Source organism: Phocoena sinus, chromosome 9 (assembly GCF_008692025.1).
Source record: "Phocoena sinus isolate mPhoSin1 chromosome 9, mPhoSin1.pri, whole genome shotgun sequence".
NCBI lineage: Eukaryota > Metazoa > Chordata > Mammalia > Artiodactyla > Phocoenidae > Phocoena > Phocoena sinus.
The window spans coordinates 90,602,500-90,620,094 of record NC_045771.1 but is presented as its reverse complement, the minus strand read 5'-3'; the positions used below and the strand labels follow the sequence as shown (position 1 = coordinate 90,620,094).

Sequence of the window (17,595 nt, the reverse complement as noted above, 5' to 3'; positions counted from 1 at the left end):
ACTTTGAAAAAGCAGCAATGAGGAACCATTATTCTGGCCCTTCAGTTATTCAACAGATACCTAATGAGCATCTTCTACTTGCTGAACGTACACGTGAATTCGTGAAAAGTAAGTTTTAAGGAGATCAAATGAAGGAAATAGCTTGAAAAAGTAAAAGTTAAAATGGCTGAAGATGGCTGGAGGCTTCTGAAATAGAGAATGCCTACTCTGGACAAGATGCTTTCTTACCATAACCAAAAAGGAGCCAAAATAATTTAGTCAGTACCTCTAGATAGTTTCAGTGGCTTTTGTTTCCAGTTCCTCAGCCCTAGTCTGTGCCTGTAGTCCCTCACCAGTACTGAGCGAGGTAGAGCTTGGAGGAGTGGATTGTAGGGGAAAGGACTAAGCAAAGGATAAGTGAGAAGAAAATGAGAACCAGACATAGAATTGTCTGGAGATAAAAATGGTAATGCCTTGGGACTTTCCTGGTGGTCCAGTGGTTAAGACTCTGTGCTTCCACTGCAGGGGGTACAGGTTCCATCCTTGGTTGGGGAATTAAGATCCCGCAAGCCGCGTAGCCAAAAAAAAAGGTAGTGCCTTACATTGCTAAGGCATTTTACAGTTTACAAAGCATACTTTGGTCTTGACTATATTGTTAGTTTCCTGTTACAGATAAAGAAATCGAAGCCACAAGTTACTCAGCAAGTGGTAGAGAAAAGTCTAGATTCCCAAGTCTAGTGTTCATTTTATTGCAGACATTCTAGGAACAATAGGAGAATGGGTAAAACAAACTCAGATAAATTCATACAATGGAATATCACACTGCAATAAAAAGGAACAAACATGGGTGAAAACCAGTAACATTATGCTGGTGAAAAAAGCTTTACATTCATATACCCAAAAAAACTTTATGTAAAGATATAGAATAGATTAAACTAATCAGTGAGATGAAGTCAGTGATAACAAATATAGTGATGTCTTCAAGTTATTTTGAGATGCATCAAAAATATAAAATGGGGGCTTCCCTGGTGGAGCAGTGGTTGAGAATCCACCTGCCAATGCAGGGGACGTGGGTTCGACCCCTGGTCTGGGAAGATCCCACATGCTGCAGAGCAGCTAAGCCCGTGCACAACTACTGAGCCTGTGCTCTAGAGCCTGTGAGCCACAACTACTAAGCCCACCTGCCACAACTAGTGAAGCCCCCGTGCCTAGAGCCCGTGCTCCGCAACAGGAGAAGCCACTGCAATGAGAAGCTCGTGCACCGCAATGAAAAGTAGCCCCTGCTCACCACAACTAGAGAAAGCCCGCGCGCAGCAATGAAGACCCAACACAGCCAAAAATAAATAAATAAAATAAATTTATATTAAAAAAATAAAATGGATAGAGGGATGGATAACATAAGCAAGTGTTATAAAATGTTGTAGAATCTAGGTGGTCAGTATGTGGGTGTTCACTGTGCAAGTCTTTAAGTGTTCATAATAAAATGTCAGAAAAAATAAATTGTACCTTACTTTTAGTGGTTTTGAAAATATGTGTGAGCAAAAATAAAAATTTTTTCCCAAGAAGAACACAGCAGGAGGCAGCAGGAGCTGGTAAAAGACTGAATAATATGTGAAATACTGTCTTTGGAACTCGTTAAAAATATCTTTCCATATTGTCTGTGAATGTAGCCCCACTTAAAAGCCAAGACTTATCAAACCAGAAGAGTGGGGTTGAGTGGGAAGTGGGATGGAGGACCTTTCTGGAGTGATGTGGTTAGCATTACACAAGTAAAGCAGTTTACCAAATCTCAATGAATTGTACACTAAATGTCTGCATTTCATCACATATAAATTTTACCTTAAAAGTAAAAAAAAAAAAGGAAGTAAATATTGAATTCCAGTGAATTATACACATGCTTAACTGTTTTGGGGTTAAGTATACCGATCTCTAAAACTTATTTTGAAATGAATCAAAAATATAAAATGAGTTGAAGATAGGTGATAGGTATGTGATATAAAACAAATTATAGAGTGTTAATTGTGAAGTCTAGGTTATCAGTATATGGGAATTCACTATATAGTTTTTATAACTTGAAGGGGAAGAAGACAAGGAACTAAGTAAGAGTCCAGGATATTGAAGCAATCATCTATATAAATATTGAATTGATTAAGAGTTTTTACAGGAGTAAGTAGCAGTGAACACACCTAGGGCCCAGATCTTGGTCTCTAATACCACTTCCCACTAAAAGAAACCAGAACTTTTTGGAAACATGGCAGATGCCAGATAAAAATATTGTTAACAATGTAAATTTATGAAGTCGATGACTGAACTGAGGTTTCGTAAAAGAGTAGTGCTATGCTTAGGAAATATCCACTGAAATGGGACAAAGGTCCATAATGTATGTATGATTCAGAAAAAAATATATGCATATACGTGTGTGTGTGTGAAAGAGAAGGAAAGACTATGAATAATAAAGCAAATGAGAAAAATGTTAGCAATAGGTAAATCTGAGTAAAGCATAAATGGGTGTTCCTTGCACTATTTTTATTTTTGTAACATTTTGTAAGTTTGAAATTATTTTCCGCAAAAAGTTTATGACAGGAGTGGTGCTGGAGAGAAACAGGGTGATCCACTTAGCTGAGGTGTTGGACTGATTCTATTCTGTGCTGTCAGGCCAAGATAAGCAGCATATTATTTTTGTTTCCAATCTTCTAGTGTTATATTTTCACTTTGATGTTTAAATTTTGTTCTTTGGTTTTGGCACAGTGATATTTCATTTTTAGTTCTTTTATATTATCATTGTTTTGTTCCTGTAACTATAGTATTTTCTTCATTGAACTTTGTAGATTTATTTAACTGAGCCATCTAATCTTAACCTTAGTTTTCACTAGGCTCTCGAGGTATTCATTGATAACCCTTGTAGTGTGGGAATTTTTATTTTTATACTTTTTAAAAACCAGCTTTATTAAAATATAATTCACCCATTTCAAGTGTAGAAATCATTGTTTTTTAGTATATTCACAATCAACTTTAGAACATTTCATCACCCCAAAAAGAAACCTCCTACCCATTAGCAATCACTCCCCATTTACCCCTCTTCCAATTACTAATCTACTTTTTGTCTCTGTGGATTTGCTTATTCTGGATATTTCATGTAAATATAATCATTTAATATGTGGCCTTTTGTAAGTGGCTTCTTTTTACTTTCAAGGTACTTCCATGTTGTAGCATGTATCAGAACTTCATTCCTTTCTTTTTGCTGAGGAACATTGCATTGTATGGATATACTACATCTTATTTTTATTTATCCATCCGTCAGTTGGTTGACATTTGGGTTGTTTCAATTTTGAGGCTGTTATGCTCAAAACATGTTATGTAATAATGTTACAGAATAATGCTTCTGTGAATAATGTTATGGAATAATGCTTCTGTGAATAGTTGTATACATGTTTTTATTTCTTTTGTGTATACATCTAAGAGTCGAATTGCTGGGTGTAGTTTCACTCTGTTTACCTTTGAGGAACTGCCAGGCTGTTTTCCAGAGTGTCTACTCCATTTTAAAATCCTACCAGCAATGCACAAGAGTTCCAGTTACTCTACATCATGGCCAACATTTGTTATTATCTTTTTCTTATAGCTGTCTTTTTTCTTACACCTATCCTAATAGGTGTAAAATGGGCCTTTCTATACTTTGAAACCCTAAAACTATGATCAATTATTATCAATAAAATAATCTCCATCCTTTTCTAGCAGTGAGCCTGTCCCTTTATTAAATATGGAATACATAAAATAAGTGGAAATAAGATAGCATCAGAAAGGTTCTTTTCCCATTTCTTTGTTATCACTTCAAAATTATTTGGAGAGAATCTCAAGAGAAGAGAGATTGGATTTTTAAAAATTGTACAGCTAGAACTCATAGTTTTTAAATGCCTATTATAGACAGGTACATATTTAGCATCTAACCCCTGAGTCTACGATAACCATTGATGCCACTGACCATTGCCACTACAGTCTCCAAAGTGGCTTCAGGAGCTTTTCCCCACCCTCAACATAGCTCGGAGCCCATCATCTGCTGTCTCCTGGGAGCTCAGAGCTTCTATTAGTATTAGTTTACCACATTATAGATTAAACTGGGCTATATGGGCTCATTTGAGGTCTAACCATTGATTTTTAACATAGTTTCTACAGGAAAAATACAGCTTTTTTTTTTCAGCCTACTAACTTACAAGTGACCATTTAGGACACAACCTGATTGTAATTTGGTAACTATCTGTCCGTGAGGAAAGGCAAAATAAGTTGGAGTTATTTAACCTAATGTCAGAAAACTTCATGTTGACTTAAAACCATCATTGTGGATTATAACTTCAATGAAGGATTATTCTCTTTATTTTAAATGCAGTTTTTTATGTTTTTAAATTGTATTTTGTTGCCGTAAGTAGGAATTGATAAAGTGGGAATTTAATTTTGAAAATTTATGTGTGTGTATCAAAGGAGAGTAGAAAGAAAAACAGTATTTCTTTCTCTCATATTTTATTTTTATCACTATAACAAAGGGAAGATGCTCTTATTTTCACCTCTTCCGTAAAAGGCCAATTTTTCATGTTTGAGATGTGCATCCATATGTATAGTTACTTGCCTCATGTTTTATTTTCCTGATCAAGTTTAATTGACCTTTAAATAATAATTGTTATAGAGGATTGGATTAAAACCTGATTAATATGAGAATCGTTTGTAGGTGGATTTTTTTCTTAAATGGAACTATAATAGTTTTAGATTAATTCAGTAAAAATTCCATGTCCTTTTCCCTAAAATGCATTAGTACCACTCCTACTGATCATCCATACACGGTATAATCCTAAGCAACTTCCTTTTTAATCTACGAAAAAATGAGTGTAATACCCTCTTTTTACCACTCATTTCATTAGGCTATTATGATGGCTGTCAAATGTACATAGGATGTAGGTTTACTTTTATTCCTTCCTCCCTCCCTTCCTTCTTTTTTCCTTCCTTCTCTGGTTTCTTTTTTTGGATGGCTTATTTCTGTTTTTTAATAGAAAAACTGTTGGCAGAAGGTATTCCCTAGAAATACTATGCTGATGTATCAAAATAACAGCACATCCTGGGCTTTTAGGTTGCACTTACCTCAGGAGTCCACCAGCTATGAAGTACTGATGAAGGATGTTCTTGCTATGCAAGACTAATTAGGCTTCCAGGTCCATGGTGTTAAATCTACAGAGGTGCCTGGCTATGCCTAAAGTCCAAAGCTTGACCTGAATATTTCCAATTAACATTTTCTTTTTCAGGGGACCATGAACTTCCCCCCAGTAAATATGAACTATCATTTTGGTAATTTCTTTTTGTGTTGAATTCTTACAGCTCTCCACCCAAGGAGATGCAAGTCAGGTGATTGGACCTCTTACCGAAGGGCAGAGAAGAAATGTGGCAGTAGTGAATTCACTATATAAGTTGCACCAATCGGTAACAAAGGTAACCTTTATTTTAATTAAGTTCTTTTGACTTAATTTCAAGTTCTTCTTTCTTCTTGCCTTAAATTTAGACAATAATGAGTTGTTATTTAATTTTTTGCAGAAGAATACAATGAAAATGTGATTGTAAAATAAGCTGAGGCATGAACTTTTTCTAAACAGTCTTTGATCCTGGCCTCTGTTGTTTGTATGACTTTTTGTCTGTACAGTTAATTTAAAACACATGAACTATAGATCCTCAAGATTGCTTGGTATAGTTAAGTTTATTGAACAGATGATTTAAAGGTAAATTACTTGTGTTTTATACCCATTAAACCACATAATTTGGTATCATATGGGTGGTAGTAAATTATAGCAAATCTAGTAATAGTAAGAACTCGTGAGCCCTCTAACATGTCAGAAAGGTTCTACCTTTGTACAAAAAAGTGGGGGAGGAGATGCATTAAAAACAGTGAACTCGTATGTTATAATCATTGAAGGCTATTTATGAGTAAAAAACATTTTTTTTGCTATTGATCTAATACTTGTTTAAAAAGTGACTGAATTTTAACTTGTTTGCCTTTGTATATTATGTCTAAGATGAACTGTAAACATAATTATTAGGAAAGCAACACTTTCAACCCCTTCTTTGATTCTTGAGTTGCTTGTGTTTACTCTCTATTAATGATTTTCAAAATATTTGGTAAGTAGAGAGATAGGTAGAAGACCTGAAAAAGCCAAAGGTTAGATGATGTTTTTAAAACCTTGACCTCTAATATGAGCTTTTATATGCTAGATTGTATTTTAGAATAATTATAAGTGACAGTTTTTCATTTACTTAAATTTTTTAACAAGTCCTTTTATCAATTAGGGGTTTCCAAAATTTGTATTTTGCACACTAAACAAAATATATTTAAAGGGTTATTAACAGGTAAATCTCAGAAAAGTAAATAACAAAAGTAAATGAAAAGAATATATGATATAGTTTCCATTTCCTTTAATTATTACTCTAAAGAACCAAAAGCAATGCAAAGTTGTATTTATTTAGCCTGATTTAAATGTCTTTATTGATCATTTCAGAATTTTCATAATGTTGGTATTGATTTGTAAAAAGGGAAACATTTGACATTTACTTGTTAAACATTATAGTCAGCCTACAAAGGGTGATTTTTTTTTTTAAGAAATAAGTAATATGGCTTTAAACTGACTTTTTCAGTTAAAACTTTATAATTAAGGAAAGCTAGCTATTAGAATTCTTAATGTTTCAGTTATTTGAAGTAGATATTTGCCTTATACAGGAAAACATTTTTAAACCTATCCTAACTACTAAACACTAATGGATTTTTAAAACATGTATGAGATACTACTCTAAAGTAATGATAATATTTTATATGTGGCTTGTGGAAACAGTTTTATCATGTGATGATCAAAATTAGTATTTATAAAAATAAATAAGCAAAACTATAACTGGATTTGTTCTAGGTGGTTTCCAGTCAGAGCTCATTCCCACTAGCAGCTGAGCAAACTATAATTTCAGCCCTAAAGGTAAAAGAATGTAATTTAATCTTTGACTCTATAGATTGGAATAGGTTTTAGAATTATTTGTTTGGATGAGTGGGAGATGTCACATTTTAAAAATAATTCAGAATCTTCTCCATATGCCAGAGTAGCATGTTGATGATTATCCTAAAGAGAGAGGCTACATGTGTGTTTATATTTTTCTAGAATTTAAAAATAGACCCTGTTGGTGTCTACAGACTGTGTTGTATTTATGATAATTGTATCATAAGCAAGAGAAGCAAGAGAGTTATAAGTATGCACTGTGTCTCAGGGCAGTGCAGCCCAGTATTATCCCAGTAAAGCAGTGGTTCTCCACCAGGGCGATTTTTGTCGCCTATGGGACATTTAACAACATCTGGAAACATTTTTGATTGTCATGACTTGGAGTGGGGTGCTCCTGGCATCTAGCACCAGGAATCCTGTCAAGCATCCTGCAGTGCACAAGCCAGCTCCCCACAGCACAGAATTATCAGGCCCAAAAATGTCAGTTATGCCAAGGCCTGGAAACTCTGCTAAGGCCACATAGTAAAGTAAAGACTCTGGAGCTCAACTGCCTGTGTATGAATCCCATCTCAACTATCTAACTAGCTGTATGACCTCAGACAAGTTAATAGTTTTCTCTTGCCTTAGTTTCTGCATCTATTGATATAAAATGGTACAGTATACCTACACAAAGGTAGTAAATGTCAACTGTTAGATTGAATTTAGATCACTTGGGTAGAGTTAAGAGAGAGAAAGAGGGAAGGAGAAAGAGAGATGGTCTACCACCAGTAAACTCCAAGGAGAAATATTCAGAGAGTAAAGAGGATACAAAGAAAGAACAATCATTGAGGAAGAAAATTGGGAGAGGACAGTGTCACAAGTCCTGAAGGAGAAGGGAAATTCCGAGGTCAAGTGCTGTCCATGGATGACATGGATGGGGATTTAAGGCTGCAAAACTTAAGGACACTAAATTCATATATGAGGTAGGAGGAGACAGTCTGTTTTCCTCCAACATAGAAAAAGTACGCTTGGATGTTTTCTCTGAATCCTTTTCTTTTTCCCAATGTACTTATCTCATTATGATGAAGTAGTATTAGAGCTGCCATAATAAAAATAATTGTTTTTAGTAAGAGTTGTCCAGTTTATTGATAATCAAAAAATACTGTAAAATCGGGCCAATAAGACAAACCAAAAGGTTTGTTTTATTCTTGCTTCCAGGCAGGGAATACATGTAGTCTTTTTTTTTCAATATGTAGTTACTCATTTGTCTTTATCTTCTGGCCATAGCTGTCAAACATTTTTTGATCACTACCCAAGATAAGTAACATTTTACATTGTACCCCATACATACTATATAATCATTTATAAATATATACACACATATAATTGTATATATATAGAATATGCACTTATACACGTGGTTTGAGAAAGTCCATTCTGTAGGTTAAGAGAGAGTTGCCTACACTTTGCCTGATGATGAAAGTCTCCTGGACAAGTCAAAAATAGAAGTTCTTCAGACACTGTAATTCAGTGTTGGGTAGACTTTCTGTGTCTGTATTTTTAACTTACAATAAAGGTTATTCTTCGTATTAGTCACTTTAGGCTGGGGGTTGAGGCCAGTGCAGGGGAAATTGCCCTCATCTTGAGCTGTGGCCTTCACTCTGAGGTTTGCTCACCAGGACTGGTGTCTGATGTTGCTGGGCACCGCAGTTTGCTGAGGCTTCGCCAGTTTTGCCTTTGAGAACTGGGTAAGAGACGACTACCGGTCTGTTCACGGCCCTCCTCCTGCAGTGACCCTGTCAATTAGAGACTGAATTTCTTATGTTAACAGACCTCAGTGAAACAGTTTTGGCCTTGCTTTTTAATTAAATTTCATTAAAAATCTTTATGGCATAATAAGTGAAGAACAAACAGAATCCTCTGACTCAAAGAAAAAAAAGAGAATCTTGAATTTTCATAAAATTGTAGGAAACTTACTGCATCACTTTGAATTAGGATGTTACAATGCATAAGTGCAACCCAAGAACCAAAAATCTGTGTGCTTTTATTATTTGATGGAAAAAATATTAAACATACTTTTTTACTTACTAAAAAATATAGGTAGACACATAATAGTCTCCTCTACCTTGTTGAGATTTTATCCAAAATTAAATGTTACTTTAGGTTCAAAGTTCATCATCTCATATTACAAGCATTATCTCCTATGTCATGGATGACATAATTAATATTAATGATTTTACATTTAGAGTCATTTCATTATAACTACCTCAGCTATAAGTAGCATTTAAGCACCTTAGCCCAATAATTCTGATCCATCTGTTACTGAGATCATCTTGTGCAGATAGTATATTACAAAGTTTATATATGACAGTTCTCCCTTATTGTGTGGGTTTGATGTTCTATATACGGGAATATTCTGCATTGTTGAGGCTTCAGTATTTTTGTAATCTTTGCTATTTTAGGCAAGCACTTCCCTGCTTTGTAAAGAGCTTATGAAATATAATCTAGTATCCTTTCTCAGTTTCCTGTGGTAGTTATTAATCCTCTACCCATCCTTTACATGAAGGCATTCCCCACAATGCTCTCTTCTCTGTTTTATATGTTCCATTAAGTGGGAAACCTCACCCAGCTGTAAAGTTCTCTGTGTACACCATCATATCATAATACAGATAGAGGCAGTTTTATTTCTTCCTTTCTCGTCTTGATGCCTGTTTTCCATGCCTTGTTTCACCTGCTAGGACCTCCACTACTATGTTGCCTAGAGCAGGTGAGAGTGGACTTGTCTACTTGTTCCTGACCTGGCGGAAAGCACTCAGTGTTTATTTTACTACTTAAAGGAGGCTGTTTTAAACAAGTTCTTTTCTATTCCTGGTTTACTGAGACTTTTAAAAATTGTAAATGGTGGTGTTTCATCAAATAACTTTTTCTGTATAAAATGATCATACAGTTTTACCTCTTTATTCTGTTAATAAAATACAGGAATTTATTTTCAAATATCAAACCAACCTTGATCATGATGTATTAGCCTTTTTATGTATTCTTGGATTTGATTTACTTAATTTTTGTTAAAGTGGTCATAAGGATATTGGTATATAGTTTTCTCTTTTGTAATTCTTTGTCTGGTTTTGGAAATGTTTCCTCCTTTTCCATGTTCTGAAAGAATCTGTGTAGAATTTGTATTGTTTTCTCCTTAAATGCTTAGTAGAATTCACCAGTGAAGCCATCTGGGCCTGTAGTTTTTTTGTAGGATGTTTATAACTACAAATTTAATTTGTTTAATAGATGCAGGACTATTCAGGTTATCTTTTTTCTGGAGTGAGCTTTGATACTTTGTGACTTAAGGTACTTGTCTATTCATCTAAGTTATCTAATTTATCAGAATAATGTACATAATATTCTTTAACTTTCCATTTAATGTCTATAGGACCTATAGTGATAACCTCTTCATTTTTTATACTGATGTTTTGTGTTCTCTTTTTTTTTTCTTTATCAGTCTAGCTGTGGGTTTATCAATTTCATTGCTCTTTTCAGAGAACCAACTTTTGGCTTATTAATTTTCTCTGCTGTTTGTCTTTCTATTTCACTGATTTCTGCTTTTGTCTTTTTTTTTTTACTTATTTTGGATTTTCTTTGCCTTTTTTGTTTGTTTTTTTGAGACCCTATACCATTGATTTTTAGACCCCCGCCCCCCCAAAAAATTTAAAGTTGTAAATTTCCCTCCAATTTTCTTATGTTGCACTTTTATCTTCATTCAGTTTGAAATCTTTTCTATTTCCTTTGTGATTTCTTCTTTGATTCATGGTTTTTTCTTTTAATTTCTAATTTTTTGTGGTATTTCTAGATACCTTATTGTTTTCTTTTTTTTGCGATACGCGGGCCTCTCACTGTTGTGGCCTCTCCCGTTGGGGAGCACAGGCTCCGGACACGCAGGCTCAGCGACCATGGCTCATGGGCCCAGCCGCTCCGTGGCATGTGGGATCTTCCCGGACCAGGGCACAAACCTGTGTCCCTTGCATCGGCAAGTGGACTCTCAACCACTGTGCCACCAGGGAAGCCCTGTTTTCTTTTTTTTAATCACTCTTTTATTGAAGTATAGTTGATTTACAGTGTTGTGATATTTCTAATTTAATTCTCTTACCATCAGAAAACATATTCTGTATGATTTCAGTCCTTTTAAATGTATTGAGTATTATGGTCTAGCATGTGGTCTGTCTTGATGAATGAACCATGTGTACTTGACAAAAACATATAATCTTCAGTTTAGTATCATTCTGTAAATATCAGTTAAGGTGTAGTGATGTGTTCACATTTTATATGCCTCTACTGGTATTTTATGTAGTTCTATCAATTGCTGAAAGATGGGAGTTAGAATTTTCTATGATTGTGAACTTGTTTATATCTCCTTTTCATTCTGTTGATTCTTGACTCCTCCGTTTTGAAGCTCTATTACTAGTTGCGTTGAAGCTCTGTTATATAAGTATTTATCATTTTTATGCCTTCTGTTGAACACCCTTTGTCATTATGACATATCCTTCTTTAGCTTTAATACTTATTGTCATGCATTGTTTTATCTGATATTAATTTAACTACTCTATCTTCTGTTCATTTACTTTCAACTCCTGTGTCTATTTTTTTCAGTACGCCTCTTGAAGACAATATACAGTGGGTCTTGCCTCTTTTCTGTTCTGATAATCCCTGCCTTTTAATTGGAGTGTTTAATCCATTAACATAGTATAATTATCAATAAGGTTTTATTTAGGTATATAGTTTTATTATTTTTGTTTGTCTCCTCTGTTTTATTTCCTCTTTTCCACCTTTTCTGCCACCTTTTGGATTATTTGATTATTAGTTATTTTTTTAAATTTCATTTTAATTTATTTCTTAGATTTTTACCTATACCTCTTCTTCATTTTCTTTTTAGTTGCTCTTCTATAGATAAATGCATCCTTAACTTTCCACAGTCTTTTAGAGTTAATATTGTACTGTATCACATAAAATATAGAAACTTTGCATTTACTTAAGTACATTTACATCTCACTGCATGTAGTATAAGTTTTTTAGCTTAACATTTCCATTTTGGTTCTTCTTTACGCTTTCAGTCACTCTGCTGAGATTTCCTATTACTTTATTTATTATGGGCATTTTTTTCTCTACCTCACTGAGGTTCTTGCCTGATAATTGTAGAGTCTGGATCATTTCACAGTTGGCAGCTATTGATTGTCTTTTCCATTTAGAATTGACAACATCTCCTAGCTTTTTGTATGTAGTCATTTTAATATATCCTAGACAATGTGAACGTTGTGTTGTATAGACTCAGTATTTTTATATATTGCTCCTAAAAATGTTGACCATTGCTTTAGCAGTTAATTAGCTTGTTTAGACTCAAATTGTGCACTGTCAAACCTGCAGTTGGCTGTGTCTCAGATCTCAGTATAGTTCTTTAAGCCTTAGTTGCAAGCCATTTGTAGTTTGCCTTGTACACGCATGGTCAAGTCAGCTGAAGACTAGTGCTGAGTGCACACATAGAAAAATAGGCTTTCTTCTTCTCTGGCTCTCTCCTTTCTGAGGTTCCCCGCTCACTCTCCAGCAGCCCTGGTTGAACCAGGCCTCCTTCCCCTTGTTCCTTTGACCTGAACGACTGTAGGTTTGGTTTGGTTTGGTTTTTCTGTCAGAGTTTTAGCCACCCAGCCTTGCCACTACCATGACTATAGTCACTCTCAGAGCAGAATCACAAAAAAGGGAAAACTCAGTCTCTTCTGCTTGCTATATATTTACACACCCCTCTAAAACTAATTGCATTTTTCCATCTCCAGAAGCCTCCAGTAGGTTTTTTTGTTTTGTTTTTGGTATTTTTCCATGATTATTTGTAGGAGGATCTGTAGTTAGGTACTCACTCCTTCATACTAGCGTAGAAAACTTGCCCTTCCTTCTTGAAATCTCCTATTTATTTTCACCGTATTCCAGGATCTCTTCTTAACTTCTCTGCCCAGTATATACACATTGATATAACCAAAAGCTCATTGGAGTCAAATGCACCTAGAAAATCCCAGCTCTTCCACTGGATGGCTTTGGACACCTCCTTAACTTGACTTTAGTTTCCCTATCTACAAATTACTTTAGGTTCCACATCTGTAAGTTAGAGATTTTTGTAATTCTTAGAGGAAGGAATAATTGAGTTTTCAGTGGGATGATTACTTGCGTAGCCCATAGCACATTATCCAGCACGTGACCTATACTAAATACATGCTATTACCCCTCTTAATCCGTCAAAGGTTCCTCTTCTGGATGACCTTAAAATGGCATTTGGCCTTATTCTACAAATCATCCCCTGGGATCTCATTGACTCTTTTGGCTTCATCTCCCCTCTTAAAAGCTAAAGACAACCATATCTAGTCAAAACTTGCCAGAAACTACAGCTGTAAAGATCTCAGCACCTACTAGATAGCCCATGTGGATTTCCCTGTAAGTCCTTCAAACTCGTGTCCAAAACTGAACTCATTATTTTCTCCCTCCGTCCCTAAATCAGCCAGCTGCGTCTGCATTTACGCATTCAGTTGATAATGCCACCAAGTCATTAAAGAAAAAAAATCTGAGTGTACCCTTCAGTCTTTACATTCCATATTTCTCACATCTGATTCCCAAGTCCTCTGTTTCCTTTCCCGGTGTCTCCACCCTGTCTCCTCATCTCTGTTCCTGCTGCCTCTGATTTGGTTCACGCACTCACCACTTTGCATCTATACTCCTACTGTATCCTCCCGACTTTAGTCTAATTTATCTACTCTGCTGTCCAGCATGATTTTTCCCCAGTTCAAAGCTTTAACCACGGTTTTTTTTTCATTGCTTAAAACTCATTGTTGGTTTCCTAGTCCCTTCGGGATATATTCCCATCTCCTTAGCAGCCTACGCAGAGTACATCTGCTCTCTGTCTCTCTTCCACATAGGCAGCCACCTCATACCCTGTGTTGAACACCTGCAGTTCCCCAAATGTGTCAACTTCCCTAGGCTCCTGTGCCTTTGGCATATGGCCCCCACCAGCCTCCCACCCTCCCCCAACACACACACTTGGTTCTTAACCCATTTTGATCTTTGAAATTCAGTTCACACAACACCTTTTGTTTTTTAAATCCTTTCAATATAAGTTGGGTGTCTCTCCCATCTTCCCATAGCACTCTGTAGAGCACTGATATCACTACAACTTGTTACCTTTTGTCACTAGATTGTGAGCTCCCTGAGGGCACACTGTAAGTGCATACACACACACACACACACGCACACACACACACATACACACTCTTTCTCTCTTTTTTTTTTGTTTGTTTGTTTTTGTTTGTTTTCATCCTTTATTTCAGTAAGGAGAGCCAAGGGATTGAGGGGAGAGGGCTTAGAGAGAAAATGCGGAGCGCATGTCTCTCTCAATCCTGTATACATGTTTATTTTTATCAGAGATTAAGGGCTGGAGATGATGTTTAGGAATTTCATGAATAAGGGTCCTATTTAACCTTTTCTCACTGATTTCAGTCATTTGTATGAGCCAGAGTCATCCATCTTCATTGTATGTAATCATGACTGAAGCACATATAATATACTTAAAATTTAGATTTTGAATGTTTACTGAGGCCCAGTCATATTTTCACACTAAAAACTTATAACTAAGGCCTAGGGTCTTATATAACCTAATTGATAATTATACCTCACAGGAGAACAGTTTCTGAACCTTAGCACTATTGATGTTCTAGGCTTGGTAGTTCTCTGTTGTGGGGGACTGTCTTGTGCACTGCAGGGTGTTTAGCAGCGTCTCTTGTGCTCTGTCCACTAGATGCTAGTAGCAAACCCTTACCCCACCCTGGTCGTGACAATCAGAAGTGTCTTGAAACATTGCCAGATGTCCTCTGGGGAGCAAAATTGCCCCCAGTTGAGACTCACTGCTGTAGAACTCTAAATAGAAATCTAATCCATGAAAAGGCTAACTGTTCTGCCCTCTAAGAATCACTGATATATTTAATATATTTAATATATTCAGTCTGGTCAAAAGCATATGATGTTCCAATTTTGAAGAATTACTTTTGGTCTTGCCTCAGTCTTTTCAGAAACTTTAAAAAATGTGTTCTGCAAGAGGGAGGGGATATGGAGATATATGTATACATATAGCTGATTCACTTTGTTATACAGCAGAAACTAACACAACGTTGTAAAGCAGCTATACTCCAATAAAGATGTTAAAAAAATAATATAAAGAATAAATGAATGGAAATTAGAAAAAAAAAAAGTGTGTTCATGTGATCTTTGCTGCCTAAGTGGCACTACCCCTCTCTTCTTCTTTCTCCAGGGCTTCATTTGAGCGCTCAACTTTTTGAAAATAAGAGAAAAGTGGTGGAGTTGAAAGTTTTCAGCTCCATGTTCCACATATTTTAAGCTTTAAACATCATTACTGACAGCAGTTAGGAGAAGAGCAGACTTCTGTTGGGTATTATAGTTAAACTGCATATAGTTTGAATTTGATATAATGTGAAAACTTTTAGTCAAAATGCTTCTCATATTTCAGATTCTGTGTTTGATCTATTTAAAGTTTGCCTCTCCTTAATTTAATCTTCTTTTCAGGTGGTCCATGTTCTTATGGGAAATGCTGTGCAGCCCTTGCTGACTTCCGTGGGAGATGCTATAGAGGCCATCATCATCACTATGCATCAAGAGGATTTTTCTGGGTAATGACTTCCAACCAAAGTTTTCACTAAGCTTCAGTGCATTTGTTTTTCATTCCCACCTCCACCTCTACTCCCTAAGTCTCTACCAATCTAGAACCTTGTTCCTCTTGTGATGGGATTGGCCTCCATCCTTATCCTACTTTATTCATTGAGCACCATTAGCAGATTAAATTTTTTCAGTTCTTCTTGTCATCATTTCTCTCCTGTCATTGAAACATGGAACCATTAACATCTGCAGGACTCAGCTTAGCACTTCAGGACATTTGGTACTATCTCCTCTTTGCAATTATATCTTTTTCCTTACTTCTCACAAATAGGCTGTACTTGAGCCTCTGGTATTGGCAGGGTATTCCTTGTATAAAATGTCCTGCCTCTGTCACTCTGCTAGTCCGATTCCCGCCCTGGTTTTGAGGGCAAGGTCCTGCCCAACCCCCTGCAAAGATGATTTTCCTTGTCAGAGTCTTGTGGCAGTCTAATCTGGTCATGTCACTCCTAGCCATAAGCAATTTGGTATTATTCCACAGCTCTTTCATATGTATACTGCTTATCCGTATCATGTGTGTCTTGAGAATAAGAATCATAGTTCCTAGCTTACTGTTTACTGAAATCTTTTTAAGTAAAATGGTTTTGACTTAGTGTATTAGAGAACTGTGGAGAATTCGAAATAGTTATGTGCACATGCTTAGTGTGATTTTTTAAAAAAACGTAACCGTACTCTAGAGCTAAATATTCATATATTAGCGTAGATATGTTTTTTATTCCTAGTTCATAGTTAGTTACTATTTTTTAACTGCCCTGTTTCTCTATGTTCATGTTGTTTAATAGTGTATCTACTTTATTAAATTTCTAGCCACTAGTCTAGCTGTTCGTAGAAAAATTATGTGATTATTACACTGTATTTTAATTTTTCAAATCATTTATTATTTCATTTCCAAAGTATCTTTTGAAAGGTGAAAAGGTCAGTCTCTATTTTTAATAATGGTATGAAGCACAGGAGGGTAAAGTGGATTCTACACAGAAATGCTGTGGTATTTGGAGACAGGAATATAAAACTGCTGATTACCAGTATTTGGGAGGAAATGAATTTTGTTCAGAAATGATCTGAAATGTCCCGGTTAGACCAATCATCAATGCCTCTGAAAAGGAAGCAAAACTGGAGTAATTTTTGAAGGCTTGTTCTAATAAGAGTGGTCAGGTGCTTACTTGAGTAACTGTATTGATGAGCCACAGCTGGTGCCTGCAGATAACACATTAGACATTAAAAGTTGGTTTCCCAAGTAGATATGTTTTTATTAGTTTGCTTAAATACTAGTGAGCCAGATTGGTTCTTTAACTGTTAGGTTGCCACAGGTATGCAGCATTATTTTAAGATGTATAACATTGTCCTCAATTTTTTTCCCCAAATGGCCATTAATGGCTCCATTTCAGCTCACTCTCTCTGTACAGCAGACATTTGAGGTGCCACTGAAAGTTATTTTCCATACATGGCCATACAGGAGTGTGGAGCATTCATGGCAGGAATTTTCCCACTTTCTAGAACCTTGTTATTAGTAATTCTGTCATATCATTTCATATATGTATGGCTTATATGAAATATAAGATGACATTGGATGACACTTTTCAGCAAGTGGAATCACTTTTATATTAGGGCCATCTTCCGGGATCACACTTGGAAAAACAATAATGAATACCTGCCCCTTCAAGCCCTTCACACCTTCTCACGGTAAAAGGAATAAATCAGGTTTACCTTCTGGGCCAACCTTATTTGTAGTATGCAAATTAGTATGCTAATTAAAAAGTAATCCTCAACACAGTTTCCTGGTATTTTAAATGTATTTAGTGGGACCTGTGTGTTTCTTTCCAAATTAGATAAAGCTTAAATTGTAAATGTCTGACATAGTACATTGATTGAAATTCTGTTATTT

The 17,595-nt window shown here is 35.7% G+C and overlaps 1 protein-coding gene across 2 annotated transcripts in view; it reads left to right on the top strand.

Moving 5' to 3' along the window:
- The window catches only part of COG5 (component of oligomeric golgi complex 5), a 293,055-nt gene that overhangs the window by 248,392 nt on the left and 27,068 nt on the right, over nt 1-17,595 (top strand). For both annotated transcript variants that reach the window (XM_032642661.1, XM_032642660.1), the window contains 3 exons: nt 5,338-5,448; nt 6,909-6,971; nt 15,567-15,670. In XM_032642661.1, coding sequence (XP_032498552.1) covers nt 5,338-5,448; nt 6,909-6,971; nt 15,567-15,670 — 278 coding nt within the window. The remainder of the gene's footprint in view (nt 1-5,337; nt 5,449-6,908; nt 6,972-15,566; nt 15,671-17,595) is intronic.